We start from the raw sequence: 20,559 nt of genomic DNA on the forward strand, positions 1-20,559 counted from the left end.
AATTGATTCAATATTTGTTCTGACACATGTATACGCACGTATTATTTTCTCAAACTTGTTTGCAAATGTTTGTTAAATAATTGCTGTAGAGTACTAGTATAGCCTTCTTATTTTTGTCGGAGGTAACTACGTGTTTGAAAGTTGTAGGAAAAAGAACAACTGTTACGACATGCATTTCAGAAAAGATGTGATACACATAGTAAATTGTAGCTATCCTCCTACTGATAGTTGGTTTATGTTGTATGGATTGGTAGGTTTTGTACGCAAACTAAAAAAAGAAATATTGAACAATAAAAATAGCAAAACACGTTGGAGTTCGATAACATAAACCTGCCTTTATACCACGAATAATAGTGTTATTCTTCATACTTATAGTTTTACTTATACATATACACATTATTTGTATGCTAAACATGTTAAAATGTTCTGCCATGTCTACATTTTACTTATACATATACACATTATTTGTATGCTAAACATGTTAAAATGTTCTGCCATGTCTACATTTTACTTATACATATACACATTATTTGTATGCTAAACATGTTAAACATCTTGCTAAACATGTTAAAATGTTCTGCCATGTCTACATTTTACTTATACATATACACATTATTTGTATGCTAAACATGTTAAAATGTTCTGCCATGTCTACATTTTACTTATACATATACACATTATTTGTATGCTAAACATGTTAAAATGTTCTGCCATGTCTACATTTTACTTATACATATACACATTATTTGTATGCTAAACATGTTAAAATGTTCTGCCATGTCTACATTTTACTTATACATATACACATTATTTGTATGCTAAACATGTTAAAATGTTCTGCCATGTCTACATTTTACTTATACATATACACATTATTTGTATGCTAAACATGTTAAAATGTTCTGCCATGTCTACATTTTACTTATACATATACACATTATTTGTATGCTAAACATGTTAAAATGTTCTGCCATGTCTACATTTTACTTATACATATACACATTATTTGTATGCTAAACATGTTAAAATGTTCTGCCATGTCTACATTTTACTTATACATATACACATTATTTGTATGCTAAACATGTTAAAATGTTCTGCCATGTCTACATTTTACTTATACATATACACATTATTTGTATGCTAAACATGTTAAAATGTTCTGCCATGTCTACATTTTACTTATACATATACACATTATTTGTATGCTAAACATGTTAAAATGTTCTGCCATGTCTACATTTTACTTATACATATACACATTATTTGTATGCTAAACATGTTAAAAGTTCTGCCATGTCTACATTTTACTTATACATATACACATTATTTGTATGCTAAACATGTTAAAATGTTCTGCCATGTCTACATTTTACTTATACATATACACATTATTTGTATGCTAAACATGTTAAAATGTTCTGCCATGTCTACATTTTACTTATACATATACACATTATTTGTATGCTAAACATGTTAAAATGTTCTGCCATGTCTACATTTTACTTATACATATACACATTATTTGTATGCTAAACATGTTAAAATGTTCTGCCATGTCTACATTTTACTTATACATATACACATTATTTGTATGCTAAACATGTTAAAATGTTCTGCCATGTCTACATTTTACTTATACATATACACATTATTTGTATGCTAAACATGTTAAAATGTTCTGCCATGTCTACATTTTACTTATACATATACACATTATTTGTATGCTAAACATGTTAAAATGTTCTGCCATGTCTACATTTTACTTATACATATACACATTATTTGTATGCTAAACATGTTAAAATGTTCTGCCATGTCTACATTTTACTTATACATATACACATTATTTGTATGCTAAACATGTTAAAATGTTCTGCCATGTCTACATTTTACTTATACATATACACATTATTTGTATGCTAAACATGTTAAAATGTTCTGCCATGTCTACATTTTACTTATACATATACACATTATTTGTATGCTAAACATGTTAAAATGTTCTGCCATGTCTACATTTTACTTATACATATACACATTATTTGTATGCTAAACATGTTAAAATGTTCTGCCATGTCTACATTTTACTTATACATATACACATTATTTGTATGCTAAACATGTTAAAATGTTCTGCCATGTCTACATTTTACTTATACATATACACATTATTTGTATGCTAAACATGTTAAAATGTTCTGCCATGTCTACATTTTACTTATACATATACACATTATTTGTATGCTAAACATGTTAAAATGTTCTGCCATGTCTACATTTTACTTATACATATACACATTATTTGTATGCTAAACATGTTAAAATGTTCTGCCATGTCTACATTTTACTTATACATATACACATTATTTGTATGCTAAACATGTTAAAATGTTCTGCCATGTCTACATTTTACTTATACATATACACATTATTTGTATGCTAAACATGTTAAAATGTTCTGCCATGTCTACATTTTACTTATACATATACACATTATTTGTATGCTAAACATGTTAAAATGTTCTGCCATGTCTACATTTTACTTATACATATACACATTATTTGTATGCTAAACATGTTAAAATGTTCTGCCATGTCTACATTTTACTATATACATATACACATTATTTGTATGCTAAACATGTTAAAATGTTCTGCCATGTCTACATTTTACTTATACATATACACATTATTTGTATGCTAAACATGTTAAAATGTTCTGCCATGTCTACATTTTACTTATACATATACACATTATTTGTATGCTAAACATGTTAAAATGTTCTGCCATGTCTACATTTTACTTATACATATACACATTATTTGTATGCTAAACATGTTAAAATGTTCTGCCATGTCTACATTTTACTTATACATATACACATTATTTGTATGCTAAACATGTTAAAATGTTCTGCCATGTCTACATTTTACTTATACATATACACATTATTTGTATGCTAAACATGTTAAAATGTTCTGCCATGTCTACATTTTACTTATACATATACACATTATTTGTATGCTAAACATGTTAAAATGTTCTGCCATGTCTACATTTTACTTATACATATACACATTATTTGTATGCTAAACATGTTAAAATGTTCTGCCATGTCTACATTTTACTTTATACATATACACATTATTTGTATGCTAAACATGTTAAAATGTTCTGCCATGTCTACATTTTACTTATACATATACACATTATTTGTATGCTAAACATGTTAAAATGTTCTGCCATGTCTACATTTTACTTATACATATACACATTATTTGTATGCTAAACATGTTAAAATGTTCTGCCATGTCTACATTTTTACTTATACATATACACATTATTTGTATGCTAAACATGTTAAAATGTTCTGCCATGTCTACATTTTACTTATACATATACACATTATTTGTATGCTAAACATGTTAAAATGTTCTGCCATGTCTACATTTTACTTATACATATACACATTATTTGTATGCTAAACATGTTAAAATGTTCTGCCATGTCTACATTTTACTTATACATATACACATTATTTGTATGCTAAACATGTCAAAATGTTCTGCCATGTCTACATTTTACTTATACATATACACATTATTTGTATGCTAAACATGTTAAAATGTTCTGCCATGTCTACATTTTACTTATACATATACACATTATTTGTATGCTAAACATGTTAAAATGTTCTGCCATGTCTACATTTTACTTATACATATACACATTATTTGTATGCTAAACATGTTAAAATGTTCTGCCATGTCTACATTTACTTATACATATACACATTATTTGTATGCTAAACATGTTAAAATGTTCTGCCATGTCTACATTTTACTTATACATATACACATATTTGTATGCTAAACATGTTAAAATGTTCTGCCATGTCTACATTTTACTTATACATATACACATTATTTGTATGCTAAACATGTTAAAATGTTCTGCCATGTCTACATTTTACTTATACATATACACATTATTTGTATGCTAAAACATGTTAAAATGTTCTGCCATGTCTACATTTTACTTATACATATACACATTATTTGTATGCTAAACATGTTAAAATGTTCTGCCATGTCTACATTTTACTTATTATACACATTATTTGTATGCTAAACATGTTAAAATGTTCTGCCATGTCTACATTTTACTTATACATATACACATTATTTGTATGCTAAACATGTTAAAATGTTCTGCCATGTCTACATTTTACTTATACATATACACATTATTTGTATGCTAAACATGTTAAAATGTTCTGCCATGTCTACATTTTACTTATACATATATACACATTATTTGTATGCTAAACATGTTAAAATGTTCTGCCATGTCTACATTTTACTTATACATATACACACATTATTTGTATGCTAAACATGTCAAAATGTTCTGCCATGTCTACATTTTACTTATACATATACACATTATTTGTATGCTAAACATGTTAAAATGTTCTGCCATGTCTACATTTTACTTATACATATACACATTATTTGTATGCTAAACATGTTAAAATGTTCTGCCATGTCTACATTTTACTTATACATATACACATTATTTGTATGCTAAACATGTTAAAATGTTCTGCCATGTCTACATTTTACTTATACATATACACATTATTTGTATGCTAAACATGTTAAAATGTTCTGCCATGTCTACATTTTACTTATACATATACACATTATTTGTATGCTAAACATGTTAAAATGTTCTGCCATGTCTACATTTTACTTATACATATACACATTATTTGTATGCTAAACATGTTAAAATGTTCTGCCATGTCTACATTTTACTTATACATATACACATTATTTGTATGCTAAACATGTTAAAATGTTCTGCCATGTCTACAGTTTACTTATACATATACACATTATTTGTATGCTAAACATGTTATTATTTTCTGCCATGTCTATATATATAGTGTGTACCATTGAAAAATAATCCCTTAGCACATAAAAAGATATATAAACATCTAAAGTGAACTTACGGAGCATGTCAATTTGATGTAATTTACGACATACAACATTTACGGAATAGAAATTCACATTTGCGTAAAATAAAGTTTAAAATAAGTGTTCCTTAGAGTTTTACAAAGTACATGTACCCTGTAACGGCATTATTGTACTTTTTAAGACAACTAAATGAATCACACCATCAATGGATGATATCGAAGTCGACATCCCACCGTGTAAACACCGTCACAGCCCTACGGTTGATTGATCTACGCTATGGTGCATTGATCATCGTGGATCTCCTGGGATCAGATGATGGTATGTGTGTGACCTTTGACCTATATAAACATAACCTGGAGACATATGTTACTATCACCACCAGGGACATAGATTGGATACTATGATGCATTGATCATCGTGGATCTCCGATGATGGTATGTGTGTGACCTTTGGCCTATATAAACATAACCTGGAGGCATGTGTTACTATCACCACCAGGGACATAGATTGTATACTATGGTGCATTGATCATCGTGGATCTCCATGATGGTATGTGTGTGACCTTTGACCTATATAAACATAACCTGGAGGCATGTGTTACTATCACCATCAGGGACATATATTGGATACTATGGTGCATTGATCATCGTGGATCTCCATGATGGTATGTGTGTGACCTTTGACCTATATAAACATAACCTGGAGGCATGTGTTACTATCACCATCAGGGACATAGATTGGATACTATGATGCATTGATCATCGTGGATCTCCGATGATGGTATGTGTGTGACCTTTGGCCTATATAAACATAACCTGGAGGCATGTGTTACTATCACCATCAGGGACATAGATTGGATACTATGGTGCATTGATCATCGTGGATCTCCAATGATGGTATGTGTGTGACCTTTGACCTATATAAACATAACCTGGAGGCATGTGTTACTATCACCATCAGGGACATAGATTGTATACTATGGTGCATTGATCATCGTGGATCTTCCTACAACGTATGTGTGACCTATATAAACATAACATGAGACACGTGTTACTATTTATATTACCACCACGACATACCACCACATAGATTGTATACACTAGTCAGGATGTGCGAATGGATAGAGGAAACAGACTCCGACGGGAACTGTCTAAAAACCAAAAAGTACAATGGCAAATATTTTGCCAGCATCGTACCCGGCAACATCAAAGACCATTTGGAGAGGTTGGATAAGATGGAGGTCCGGGACGATGATACGTTTGTGCTATCCTATCCTAAGTCAGGTATATACATGTATATCCGGGACGATGATACGTTTGTGCTATCCTATCCTAAGTCAGGTATATATATCCGGGACGATGATACGTTTGTGCTATCCTATCCTAAGTCAGGTATATATATCCGAGACGATGATACGTTTGTGCTATCCTATCCTAAGTCAGGTATATCAGAAACGATGATACGTTTGTGCTATCCTATCCTAAGTCTCCTATACTTCAGGCATATCTGTAGTCATCGCTCTTATTTCCAAGAGGTATACGTAGTCATCTATGTTTATAACTATAAGTAAGTCTCTAGTTTATCTGAACTGGGCCGACATAAAGAACCGTTATTTGTGCACAGATTACAGTTGTTTATAAAATTATACTGGAGAAGGGAACTAACTCTCATAAACCTATCGTGACAGCTTATCAAATTGACATTAATGCGATTTGATGGGAAAGAATTGAATTCTATATAAAAGAATAGATGCTCCGCCGGCGACACAGCATAAACAGTATTCTTTATTTGTACGATATATGTTTAATTAACAAAACAAAGTAATATAAAATAATTTGATTTGCTTTTGGTGCATGCGCAATCAATACGTCATTCCATATAGGATAAATATTCTTAATATCTTTATCTTGAAGTAAAATTAGAAGCTCAAACTTTTTAATGGTGGTAATGGTGTAAAGTAGTAACTTTTGTAACTGAAGAAAATTACTTATTCGTCTGCTCTTGTTTTTGATAGAGAAAAAATACTAGTTGTCAGCGGTAGACCATCTTTAACTGAGTATAAAACCCTGAAATTGTAATACATGTTAGAGGAAACAAAGTTAAAGAATAAATACGTAAGCCATACGGAAGCCGAATAGGACCGAATCTCAAAAGGTATATATATCAAAGTTGAGTTGTACAACAAAATCAATAAAATGAAATAAAGAAAATCTCTTTAAATTGTTACGATCTTGGTTGTTTCGAATTTGACTGTCGTAACAACAATGGTAGGAGTATTTTTGTTCACCGCACAATTCATTTTTATTTTCAATGGTTTCTAGTATATGGTTACTGTACAACGATACGTCTTTGTTAAAATGGTGACTTTTTGTCATTTAATCAAAATCATCACATATCCAGAGACTTTTTTTTCTATTCCAGTACAGTTATTATAATAAATCTTTCGCTAAATCGATATTTATAAATCAACCCCCAACGCCCGCGAGTAATTCTTATTTTTTTTTATAAAACTATATTGGAAAAAGTTAGCAGGTGCCTTTTAAATAATATCGCGAAATGTTTATTTGAGCAAATCCCAAAACTAGATACTCGAAAAAATGTATACGTTGACAGTTTCAGTACTTACGTTTAGTCCAAGTACATATACTGTAAACCAAGTTTCTTTCGCCGCTTCTAGTGAATTCCATCTAAAAACAAGTTCGCGAAGATTAACATACGCGAGCTTAACAAATGAACGGAAATTTCTCACAAGAAAAACAGTGGATCGCAAAATTAGCGACAGTAACTCACGCAAAAAACAGTTGATTTACAGTATCAAAATCATCACATAGTCAACGCCATAGTTTTAGCCTATGATAGGATAATTGATCACACGTGCTTAACAAACTGTTTTTCTAGTCATCACCTTCTTCTGAAGCACAATAATTTGTGAATTTTATATTAGCTTAAGATGCTCCAACGCTGACAGAGCATAAACGATTCTCAACATTTAAACAATAATTGCTGTTTCTTCATGGATGTCTAATTAATACAAAATTAAAAAAATAGTAAATAATAATAGAAAATAAATTATTTCGCTTTTGTTGAATTTTGCAATTAGTAATTTATTCCCTGTAGTACTTAGTGCTACGGGTTTTTCCGGGACACAATTTATTATTTTAATATTTTTTTTCAATTTTGAAGTATTAAAAATAAGAAGCTCATACATTTCATTGGTGGTAATGATGTAAAAATAACTTTGGTTACTGAAGAAAATTTTTTTTGTCTGCTGATGAAGAAAACATACCATTCTACAGTGGTGCAGTAACTTTAAATACCATAAGCAGAATAAACCCGATGTAATCGTTACCAGGTGCTTCCCTTGGTTCTATGTTGTTGGCATACACTGATAGAAAGGTATTCATGTTACAGGTACTCATTGGGTCTTTACTATAGGCAGTATGCTCCGTACGGGCAAATCACAATACATGGGTTCTCCGTATTTCTTGGACTACAACGAGGTGGACTTTCTAGACAAACTACCATCACCCAGGGTGTTTGGATCCCATCTCACGTTTGATGAACTTCCTCAACAGGTCAGGGAGGGGAAGGGTAAAGTTTTAATGATCACTCGGAACCCAAAAGATGTGGCAGTCTCTTATCATTTATTTATGACCAAGTTAAATGCTCCCGATTACAGAGGCTCATGGGAAGGATTCCTCAAGTTTTATACTTGTGGGAAAAGTAAGTACAGTAATGTTATATGTGGAAATCGCATACACACAGGAAAATAAATAAAAAAAATATATAGTTTTGTGCAGTTTCCCCAATGACTTGTTTATTTTTCGTAATGGAAAATAGTTTTGTCAGGCATGACTATGAAAGCTGTGTATACAGAAGCTGAATAGGACCACCAAAAAATGAATTGCTTATCAATGAAAAAAACCTTGTAATTACGATAGCACCATTAAACATTTTAATAACGAAAATAAAAGCTTCGTTTGTTTCCATTTACAAGCAATTTATTTTCATGATGGTCATATTCGGCTTCTGTATTTGTACAATTGGCTGAATGATTTCATCAAAGTATTTTCTCTGGATAAGATCTCAAAGGCAACATACATGGAAGAAGCATAAACGTTGTAAAGTCATATAAAACAAAAAAGTTCACTCTTTATATAGAATACAAACCAGTTACTAAGGGACACATGGTCATTTCTGTAAGTGAGTGTTTGTTGTGTAGATGCTTCTCAGTATGCCTCTTGTTGTTTTCTGTTACAAGTGCTGTATGGTTCTTGGTTTGACGCCTTTTTTGCCTGGGAAAAGACCAAAACTACCTACAAAGGCGATAACATCCTATACTTGATATACGAGGAAATGAAACAGGTATGTTTTGGTCAAATGTAATTAGACCTACATAGCCAATAATTTTTCCAGTGAATTTCACTTGAAACTTATTAAAGTAAATTAACGTGAAGATTGTTTTACGTGAAATCCACGTGAATGTAACGTGAAATTCGTGTAACTTGATTTATGTATAAATAATGTGAAGATATATTACCTGCGTACGACAATAGATTTGTAATTCAGCTGAATACTCGCCCCTTTAACAAGTCCTCTAGTATCATTTGCAGACGTGACAAGCGTATGTGGGTGGCTTACAAGACATTGCGTCTTCTGGAACTCCTAGTCTATGTACTATGGCATGCATGCGACGGCATAATAGTTTGAACTATTTTGAACTAAAACTAATAGATTAACATAATTGTCTTAGACACTTGTTTCTATGTTCCTTTATATCGATTGTATATGATATTGTTGTATGAAGACATTAGATAAAAAAAGTTTAACTAATAGTTTGAACAATGGTCTTAACATTCTTCACTGGATAGGGTGTTAAATTTTACATATAATTGGAACTTGAATAACCAGCTATGGTCGACTTAGTTTCATCCAGCAGTTATGTTAAGGAGCGTCATAAGGAGTTTGACGGATTCTATAAAGAGATAAATAATTAAAAAATAAAGGCACACTGAAAATGACCCTTTTTGTCAAACCACCTGTTTATTATTCTTTATAAAAAGCTATATTTCACATGTATTGTATTTCATATACCTTACTTTAAAATAACTGCATCTATATTTAGTTTGTATTTGTGTGTAATAGTATGTATGAGTGTATCTATTTATGTAATATGCACATACAACCTAATTAGTTACCTTTCTATGTTTCAATTAAGGAATAACTTGAATAGATTTTTTATGTTATGGAGATCTAACACAAAATACTGAGTGTACTTTAAATAAACCTCGAAGCGGTTTATTATGAGAGTACACTCAGATTTTTGTGTTATATCTCCATAACATAACAAATCTATTCGAATTAATCCTTATAATTCAATTTACTAAAGATTATCTTTTCAATATTCAAAATTCATTTTGGGACTCTTTTGTCTATGAAATCATTACGTCGTCATCTCGGCCAATCAGAATCAACGTTACAAACGGCAACGCCATTTTTAGGTCATCTGACCCGAAGAGTCAGGATGACCTATTGTCATCATGCACCGTCCGTCGTCGTGCGCCGTCCGTAAACTTTTCATTCAAACGACTCCTTCTCAATAACCAGAAGCCCCAGGGTACTGCTATTTGACCTGTAGCATGCTGGGATGACGGGCTACCAAGTTTGTTCAAATGAATGACCTTGACCTTCATTCAAGGTCACAGGGGTCAAATAGGCTAAAATCCTTTAAACAACATCTTGTGAATAACTAAGAAGCCTAGAGACCTGATATTGGGTCCCTGACATGTTGGGATGAAGGCTATGAAGTTTGTTTAAATGAACGACCTTAACCATCCTTCAAGGTCACAGGGGTCAAGAAGGCTAAAATCATTAAACGACTTCTTCTCAAGAACTAGAAGCCCCAGGGTACTGATATGTGGCCTGTAGCATGCTGGGATGAAGGGCTACCAAGTTTGTTCAAATGAATGACCTTGACCTTCATTCAAGTTCACAGGTGTCAAATAGGCTAAACTCATTTAAACAACTTCTTGTGAATAACTAAGAGGCCTAGAGACCTGATATTGGGCCCCTGACATGTTGGGATGAAGGGCTATGAAGTTTGTTCAAATGAATGACCTTGACCTTCATTCAAGGTCACAGGGGTCAAATAGGTTAAAATAATTTAAACAACTTCTTTTGAATAATTAAGAGGTCTAGAGACCTGATATTGGGCCCCTGACATGTTAGGATGAAGGGCTATAAAGTTTCTTCAAATGAATGACTTTGATTTTCATTCAAGGTCACAGGGGTCACAAAAGCTAAAATCTTTAAACGACTTCTTCTCAAGAACCAAAAGGCCAAGGATACTCATATTGGGCCTGTAGCATGCTGGGATGAAGGGCTTCCAAGTTTGTTCAAATGAATGACCTTGACTTTCAATCAAGGTCACAGGGGTCAAATAGGCTAAAATCTTTAAATGACTTCTTCTCATGAACCAAAAGGCCCATGATACTCATATTGGGCCTGCAGCATGCTGGGGTGAACGGCTATCAAGTTTGTTCAAAGAAATGACCTTGACCTTCATTCAAGGTCACAGGGGTCAAATAGGCTATAATCGTTTAATGACTTCTTCTCAAGAACCAAAAGGCCCATGATACTCATATTGGGCCTGCAGAATGCTGGGATGAATGACTATCAAATTTGTTCAAATAAATGACCTTGACCTTCATTCAAGGTCACAGGGGTCAAATAGGCTAAAATCTTTAAATGACTTCTAATCAAGAACCAGAAGGCCCAGGACACTGATATTGGGCCTGTAGCATGCTGGGATGAAAGGCTATCAAATTTCTTCAAATGAATGACCTTGACATTCATTCAAGGTCACAGGGGTCAAATAGGCTAAAATCTGGAAATAACTTTTTGTGAATAACTAAGAGGCCTAGAGACCTGTTATTGGGCCTGTGACTTGCTGGGATGAAGGGCTACCATATTTGTTTTTTAAAAAATGACATTGATCTTCATTCAAGATCACAGCTGGCAAAAATGGCTAAAATCTTTAAATGACTATGTTGTATTGTGCCAATAGTCAGATGACCGTTAAGGCCCATGGGCCTCTTGTTTCCTTTATGGGATGATAAAGTAAATTTGTAAGCCAATGAAAATGCTCGTAACAAGCAAAATTGAATTATTGTTACATAATTATTCATTTCAAAATATGTATCACTTTATCCACCGTAGAGAATAATTTATATAGGCTTTGCCTGTTATTCAATCCTTTCGACTTAACATCTCATTGACATGAAAATGGAAAATGACCCTTTATCCACAGGATCTTCTTTCCAATGTCACAAAGATAGTGACATTTCTCGGAGAATCTCACGACGAGAATTTCCTGAAAGAAGTTACAGAGAGATGTACATTTAAGACAATGGTAAAAACTGTTATGGAGGAAATCAACCCGTCGGATCAGGATTACATACACCAGATGTCAGACGAGAAGAAGCTCCCGATATATCGCAAAGGTAACATACATGTATCTTATCAGTTGACACGGGACATTACACTTATCAGTTGACACGGGACATTACACTTAAATATGTATACAGGGGAGTGGCTTTCATTGTGTTATTGCTTGAACATAATCTGGGTCATCAAATTGGTCCTTCCTTCGGGTGAAATAATAAAAATGACGAAATTAAACTTATTGAAATTACGTATTTCCCTGAATAGAGAATTAACACCACCGGAATTTCATGAACAAATTTGAACGTTGCGATTCTTTGAAATATATGTTTTTGTAGTCATGCGATAAAAGTATCGTGAAGTTGTGCTAATTTCATAAAAAAAATTAATGAAACGCTCTCTCTTTCAATTCTAAAGCTCGTAACACTCATTGAAATATTTATCATATACTTATATGTGTAACATGCTTTTATGGCACACCCCTTTTGTTTCCAGGAGAAGTTGGAGACTGGAAGAACCATTTCACAATAGCACAAAACGAGTATTTCGATAGGATATATGGTGAGCAGATGAAGAATACGACTTGTACGTTCCAATTTGAATAAGATTTTTTTTTATATATACGCAATTTAACAATAAAGATTTTAAACGTGGCTACCTTGTCTGCGAGTTATGAAAACACTTTAAACATTAATTTATTGCAAAACAACCCGTGCGTAAGAATCTTCTATGCTAAGATGTTAAAATTTCTCTCCCTATGACATACTGTTACATCAATGTAGTGATATGAAAAAAGAAATTCATGCAATTGAAAATGAATTGAAATATTTTAGTTTTAGTATGGAGTTATCTGCCCTTGCAGGCTAGTATTGGTTGTCAGGTCAGGTTAGTGTATGTGTAGTGTCTTATTCTTTTGGAGAAAACGACGTGATTTTCACTCACAAAGCAATGACGTCACAACTTACCCGCAAGGGAGATAATTCTGTAGTATGCAAAGCCAGAATCATGTTTGTGTGTCGAAGTGTATTAACTATGGTAGCTCTTAGGCATATGTGGGTACGGCTTCATTGGAATTTTACTATAAAAGTTTGAATAAATGACAATAATGGGGTTACCATGGAAGAAATTACAACTACATTCTGATGGTAAAAATACCCCAATCCTATTTTTCATACCTTTGACTGGTTCATAGAAAAGGTTCTGGTAACCGAGTTACTTTAATAACTTGCAACTTAAAAGATAAAATGTTATTGACAGTTCTGGTGGCAAATGCTATTGCCATGCTATTTGAAAAAAAAATACCTTGGGTTCCATTATTCATTAATAAGATTGTCTTCACACAGATATTATCTAGATTTTGTGAAATGAGCAGAAAATGCTTGCATGTTAACATTATTTGTTTCATGAACTTTGCTTTAACGTTTTTGAGTTTTGACTACGGATTTGCTTTGTTATATTCTTTTATAAATTGTATCCGCTATATAAATATCACATATTCACTACTGCCTCATCAAAATCAGTTTTCTTTACTAAGTTGATTTATCCATGCAACCATTGCCAGTGCGGTAGATTGTAGAACTAGAGACATGAACTAAGAAAACAACGAAATGTTAATTTACTTATCTAATAATAAAAATTATAACCAAGCATCCTGTAAAGACGACAAAGAATAGATTTATTTGTTGCTTATATCTAATTAGTTATGTAAAAGACAATACAACATATACTCTGTACAGACACACTGACATTGAATGACATATTGTTATGATATGCTCGAGTTTCACGGGACATATAACATACCAGATGGCCAAATGTCAATCAGTACCCTGGCAAGCCTTCGTAAATTGTTTTACTCTTCAGCTCTCTAATACATCACTTTATTACTAGAAGTCGTTTTAATCATTTATCGGTTTCTCATATTGCTAACCATCCTAAACATTTGTCAAGTAAAAGTCCTTTACATGTTTCTTTAGACATGCCTACAGAATTAACGATTTATCTGAGGCAAAAGCAGCACCAAAAGAAACCTCAGTATTTTAGTCGTTCCCGATTAACTAACCATACTCTAGTAACTCTATTAGTCAGTATCACCTGTATTTAGTGACGTCGATCGAGCAAACGTTTTATCACAGACTGTACACACAAACGGTTTAACCCCAGTATGAAAGATGTGGTGCCTGACTGAAGCAGTGGCCACATTCCTTACACTCGTATCGTTTCTCTCCAGTGTGGGTCAGCAAATGTCTTTCCAAGTGACTTAAATTGTTGAAACTTTTACCACATGTCTCGCATTCATAAGGCTTTTCACTGGTATGTGTCGTTAAATGAGACTGCAATTGATTCTGTCGTTTGAAAATCTTTTCGCAAATATGGCACTTTACTGGTTCCTTGCTCTTTCCTGAATCGTTGGACTCAACACTTAATTCCTGAGCATTTACCGAATCCTTTGGAACTACCATTGAATCCTCATCACCCACTGACTCACTAGGCCCAGGTCTGAATTCATGAACAATCACTGAATCGTTAGTCTCCACTAGTACTATTGAGTCATGTTCATAAGTTGAATCTACCGTGAATTCTTGGTCATCCACCGACACGCTAGGCTCAGATTTTAATTCCTGGTCAATCACTGAATAATTAGACTCAAACGTTGATTGCTGACAATTCATTGTCTCGCTTGGCTCAGATTTTAATTCATGACCATTCACCGAATCGTTAAGTTCTACTGTTGTTTCTTGAAGCTCCAGTAAATCATTATGTTCAGATGGTAATCCATGATCCATCCCTGAACCATAAGACTCCGCTGTTGATTCCTGTCCAATCATAGAATCGTTCATTTCAACTTTTAATTTTTTCGTTCTCATCGAGTCGTTAAGTTTCACTTTTGATTTCTTGTTAGTTATTGAACCGTTTTGTTTGTCTTCTGTATCAATGCTTCATAACGTGTTTCTGCAAATTAGACGTTCTTGTAAAATCACTCCCACAAACATCACACCTAAATCGCTTCTCGGAATGGGAGAGTTTATGTCTGTTTCGTTGCGATGACTGGCCAAAACGGCTGCCACAGACATCACACTCGTACGGTTTCTCTCCCGTGTGTGACCGCTGATGCTTCAATAGTAGTGATGGTGTGATGAAGCCTTTACGGCAGATATCGCACCTGTAAAGGCCGTCCCCAGTGTGAGTTCTTGTGTGCGCTTGTAAGGTAGATAACTGGCTGAAAAACTTGTCGCAGAGGTCACAATGGTATGGTTTCTCTCCAGAATGTGTGGTCTTGTGTTTTTTCAGGATGTGCTTGTTTCCGAAATCTTTTCAACAGATATTACACCTGTGTAAATTCTCGCCGATATGCGTGTTCATGTGTGTCTGTAAATTGTCACGCCTTTTGAATTCCTTACCACATAGCGGACACGTGTAAGTAAGGCTTTTCCCCTGTGTGCGTCCTCATATGTGTCTTTAGACTAGATGACTGGCTGCACCGTTTACCACATATATCACACTTGTAAAGCTTCGTGTTCGTGTGTGTCCTTATGTGTGTCTTTAGATGATCTAATCTATTAAAATCTTTTCCACATACATCACAATAGTATGGTCTTTCCCCTGTATGTGACCTCTTGTGCGACTGTAGATTGCTCAGCTGCGTGAAGCCTTGACCACAAGTCGGACACGTGTAAGGTTTTTCGCCGGTGTGTGTCATAAGGTGTTTCTTTAGGTGCGACAGGGCGATGAATTCCTTGCCACAATGGTCACACGTGCATAGGGCATTCCCTGTGTGGATTTTCATGTGCGCTTGTAGCGTAGACGCGTGACTGAATCGTTTGTTACAGCTGCCACACTTGTGGGACTTTTCTTCAGTTCCTTCCGGCATCTTGTACAGTTTCTGTAATGCAAAACAAATGTACAACGTAAGTAATCTTATTTTGGTATTCCATTGTACAAATGTACTTGTAGCAGAATTTTTCATTTATTTAACCTTCATATTTTAAAAAGTCACATCATCAAAGGGAACCCAAGATAATCTATTTACTGCAGCCAATCGCATAGTCAAACGGAGAGATTTTTGGTGAAGTGGATAAGGGGAATATTCCGTACGTTCCAAGGAATGAATTATCTCCCCTAGACCGTAAAAAAAGTACATGTAGTAAAAATCCAGAAAAAAATTGTAGAAATCGCCCAGTTATGGCACATATAACTTTATTGGTTACTAAAACATAGGTGACCTTTAAAGCCTTCAGTCATAAAAGCTGTACCTGGTAAATCCAAGAAGAAGGGTTCCAAGTAGCTTCGATAGTGAGGAAAGTGAGGTTTTTTGTGGCATTTCCTTAACCAATACATCCATTTATACAATGTACATGTATTTTTTTCAAACTGCCCAAGGATCAAAGACTTACATATAGTTTTATTTCAGAGCTCGGCATAGCTAACACAAGTACAGCGGCGTAGGAAGATGAAACGTAATGGGGGGGGGGGGGGGGGGGGGGGGCAAAGGTCCTCAATATTTCGTAACCCCCCCCCTCGCGCGCCACAGGAGATACTTGATTTTTTCATTAATGAATACGCAAATTAGCTTGGAATTTTGGGGGGTCCGCGGTATCCCCAGGAAAAATATTACGATTTAGAATTTTGATGATTTTGCGAGCGCCGAAGGCACGAGATTTTTGTGTTTGGGGGTGCGGGTGTCTACCCCCGGAAAAAATGTACGATTTTGAATGCGAGAGATGAGTTTTACAATGCATTTTGTTGAATTTGTGAGCGCCGCAGGCACGTGATTTTGGTGTTTGGGGGATCCGGTGGTCTCCCCCGGAAGAAAATGCGATTTAGAATGGCTGAGATGAGTTTTACGATGTATTTTGATGAAATTGCGAGCGCTGAAGGTGCAATTTTTTGTTGTTTGGTGGTCCGTGGTGGATCCCCCCCCCCCCCCCCCCCCCCGAAAAATATTACGATTTTGAATGGCTGAGATTAGTTTTATAATGTATTTTGATGATTTTAAAGCGTTCTTAACACGGTAAATTTTTTATTTAAAGTTACCTGCATTTAGAAATGATATTTGTGAGTGTCGTCATACCATTATGCAACTGAACATACCGGATTCACACCATCGGCAAATTGTTGTGTAACTCAAAACGATAATGATTTGATTGTCTTGCTAAGACATATAAACAAATTAATCTTTTAAGAAGCATTTTTTTTCAAATAGTATAATCCCTTGATGGACATTTAGTTCGTGTGTATTGAATTTTCATTATCAAAGATTTGAACATTAAGTGCTTGAACGTTTTAGGAAACGCGCCGTGCAGCGAAAAATTTTCTAAAATGAAGTACAATAATGAACAGGAGTACCCTTCTTTCATTCAAATGTGCAAGTAATAATAATACTGTAAAAATTAAAGACCGTATTGTAAAATGAAATTTTAGACCACAACTTGGCTTCATGGTTTGACCATACATACACACATAACTGCTCTATTTAAGCATTTACTGCCACCAGTTGCATAATGCACATTCAAGAAAGGATTGTATAGTTCGAATCTGATAATAGTAATGAGGCTTAATTCAATTTAATTCGACATTACAAAAACAGAAACTCCCACTCGTGAAAGGATTTGCGTTTGGGTTTTGTTATTACAGTAGCATTCTTGTCACAGAAATGCGAATCATTGTGGAATTTGAAGGATGAAAGGCTAACCGCCGAAATACCAACCACGCTTCCAAATACCATTTTCTATCAGTCTATATGTTAAATGTTAATATAACCTATCTTCACTTTACTCTGAAGACCACTCGTTTAGGTTTCACATTCAAGAAAAGACCTCATTCGACTTAACAATATGTCGCCGTGATAATTACTTCAGTTCGCAATTACAGTTAACACCCTCAACTTACATGAAACCGGTATCATCATCCATAGCGGCTTCAACAATCCTTAATTTGTCCCGATTTGTCAGGACTCAGTTAGTCTATGTTGCTTTGGTTGCATTTTCCCATCAATATACTCCATGATATGTTGTACTTTTGGTGTGCTACTCAAATGCACCTGTAGTTGGCGGATCATGTCCAGTGTACTGCCTTTCTATGTAAACATCTACGGTTTTAACATAATTTTAGCAGTGCAAACTTTTCTAATGTATTGAAAACCTTACTTGGTATATATTCTGGTCCCCCTGATAATGTTGGAAATGTTTTGATTTGCTTCTCCGTATATCTTATATGCAGTTTTCGTGCATTGTGTATTAAATGCCGATACAGCGACACATCTGGAGTAGGCATGGAATAATGGAAGGGTTAATGATTTCATACGTCTCGAGGTAATAAGACCAGATTTCAAACCTTACTTAAGTTGAGAGAGTAATGGTGGACAGGGCGTGGTTCTCAGCTAGGTCTTGACTGGCAAGCGATATAAAGTCTTAAGAAAAGTGATTATTTCTTCAATGAGGATATTTGCAAACTTGTTTAAGATGTCTCTTTTGCGGATGGTTGGCTGAATTTTGCCAGATTGTTCTTTCTTATTGGCTCTGCAATTGCGTTTGATCTGTCCACGAGGTGATCTTTAGTAAAGGCCTAAAATTGTTGGTTGCCTTTAAATTCATTGTCTATTTTTCTGAACTATGTGACTATCAAACGAGACGGCTATGTCCCTTGTGTCGAGTCTTACAAGATCACGACTCTATGAATGGATTCCAGTTAAAACATCAACCAAGTTTCGGGCATTTTGACAAAGGAGTTTTTTGATGACTTGTTTTGTTCTATGTGTTTATTTTATGTTTGGTCGGGTTTTTAATGGATGTTTCGTTGTGATTATGACTAATTCTGGGCCTGCAACTCAAAGCTTCGGGATTTGGTTTTAAATTCAATAGCACCTCGTTCGCTCTTGATTATAGCATTGGTTTGATCATGATTTTTGTTTATTTGTTTGATTTATTAACGTCCTATTAACAGCTATGGTCATGTAAGGACGGCCTCCCATGTATGCGGTGTGTGTTTTGGGAGACGGAGCCAGGTACATTGCAATGGACGAAAATGGCCGTTTTGTGCATTGCGAAGTTTCCTTATGTTATATCAGGATGCATTTTTCACAGTACAACCATATTTATGACATAGGCAGGTAACCATATCGCGTAGTTTGTGTGATCTAGACTTAAAAAACATGTAGCTAGTTTCGTCAAACATAATATTGTTCACATATGTACCTTTTATATGCGAGGTGCACGTGCTGACAAAAAATGCAGAACGATAGAATACATCAAAGAAATCTTGGTTATCTAAGATATTGTGTACCCAAGAATTTAAAATAAAGCATATGTTTTCTAAAACATCTACATAACAATGACCACCTTCGTTATTTTTAAGATAATGCTTGTTAGGCGTGATAAAAACAATTCCGAATAGCATCTTATTTTAAATGTTGAATAAATAACTGGAATTTTAAATTTTGGCGGAAATTCAATATGGCGTCCATTTTGACTATGGCACAACCGGAAGTGCGTCCAATATAAGAAAAAAGTCTTGCTTATTGTGGAATGGTACTGGGATCATGTTGAAAACAATAAGCCATCAAAGAATTGAAAAAATAGGTTATGTTGTAAATTGGACACTGATTTTGGAAAATTTCACCTTTTTGGAAGCCATTTTGAATTCTGGTTGTATTGAAATTTAATCATTTTGAATCTATCATAGCACACGCATCATTTCCTGCATTTTGGAAACTCTTTTGTAGTATTTAACTGATATTTGACAATCCTATATCGATTTTTCTATTTTAGCAAAAATTCTGAGTGGCGGCCATCTCGAATGGCGCATTAAGCTAAAAATAGACATGATTTCAGGTGGCTCCTAATCTTAATTTACCTATATCATAATTATCTAGAAGCATATTAAGTTTCATGCTTGTAACCAAAATAGAACATTTCTTATGTATTTGTGCACAAATCCGCTGAGCTACTAGTACTGTGGAGCGTAAATAAAAGGAATTTTGAGCTCTTATTTGAGCATATTAAAACCTATGCATTATAAGTATCGTGATTCTCAAAATATTGCTAACTTATGGTAGTTAATAACATATTAAAAACTGTTCTTGATCCACGACTGTAAAAATTACAGCATGGTGTGTAAAATAAATGTTATATTTCA

The 20,559-nt window shown here is 34.1% G+C and overlaps 3 protein-coding genes across 4 annotated transcripts; 1 reads left to right on the plus strand and 2 right to left on the minus strand.

Moving 5' to 3' along the window:
- Positions 1-5,757: 5,757 nt before the first annotated feature.
- On the plus strand, positions 5,758-13,313 carry LOC138332274 (amine sulfotransferase-like). 2 transcript variants are annotated; one of them, XM_069280297.1, is made up of 5 exons: positions 5,758-6,269; positions 8,398-8,709; positions 9,248-9,351; positions 12,296-12,488; positions 12,928-13,313. In XM_069280297.1, exons 1-5 carry the CDS (start codon positions 6,095-6,097, stop codon positions 13,032-13,034), a joined length of 891 nt encoding a protein of 296 aa, XP_069136398.1. In that variant the 5' UTR covers positions 5,758-6,094; the 3' UTR covers positions 13,035-13,313. The 2 variants fall into 2 exon arrangements, with proteins under 2 accessions (XP_069136398.1, XP_069136397.1); XM_069280296.1 differs by having other exon boundaries at positions 5,763-6,269; positions 12,925-13,313.
- Positions 13,314-14,095: 782 nt separating this feature from the next.
- On the minus strand, positions 14,096-16,844 carry LOC138332276 (zinc finger protein 394-like). Its single transcript, XM_069280298.1, has one exon. It carries the CDS (start codon positions 15,291-15,293, stop codon positions 14,580-14,582), a length of 714 nt encoding a protein of 237 aa, XP_069136399.1. The 5' UTR covers positions 15,294-16,844; the 3' UTR covers positions 14,096-14,579.
- Positions 15,824-16,297, minus strand: LOC138330759 (zinc finger protein 239-like). The gene has a single exon (XM_069278283.1). The coding sequence runs from the start codon at positions 16,295-16,297 to the stop codon at positions 15,824-15,826; it is 474 nt and encodes a 157-aa protein (XP_069134384.1).
- Positions 16,845-20,559: the final 3,715 nt, after the last annotated feature.

This window comes from Argopecten irradians, chromosome 9, assembly GCF_041381155.1.
Source record: "Argopecten irradians isolate NY chromosome 9, Ai_NY, whole genome shotgun sequence".
Classification (NCBI taxonomy): domain Eukaryota; kingdom Metazoa; phylum Mollusca; class Bivalvia; order Pectinida; family Pectinidae; genus Argopecten; species Argopecten irradians.

Bases quoted from the DNA above. Each gene is read 5' to 3' on its own strand.
- LOC138332274 (XM_069280296.1), top strand. From the start codon at position 6,095: ATGTGCGAATGGATAGAGGAAACAGACTCCGACGGGAACTGTCTAAAA. The intron at 6,270-8,397 runs GTATATACATGT...TTCATGTTACAG, and splicing joins GCTATCCTATCCTAAGTCAG to GTACTCATTGGGTCTTTACT. The intron at 9,352-12,295 runs GTATGTTTTGGT...CTTTATCCACAG, and splicing joins TATACGAGGAAATGAAACAG to GATCTTCTTTCCAATGTCAC.
- LOC138332276 (XM_069280298.1), bottom strand. From the start codon at position 15,293: ATGAGAACGAAAAAATTAAAAGTTGAAATGAACGATTCTATGATTGGA.
- LOC138330759 (XM_069278283.1), bottom strand. From the start codon at position 16,297: ATGCCGGAAGGAACTGAAGAAAAGTCCCACAAGTGTGGCAGCTGTAAC.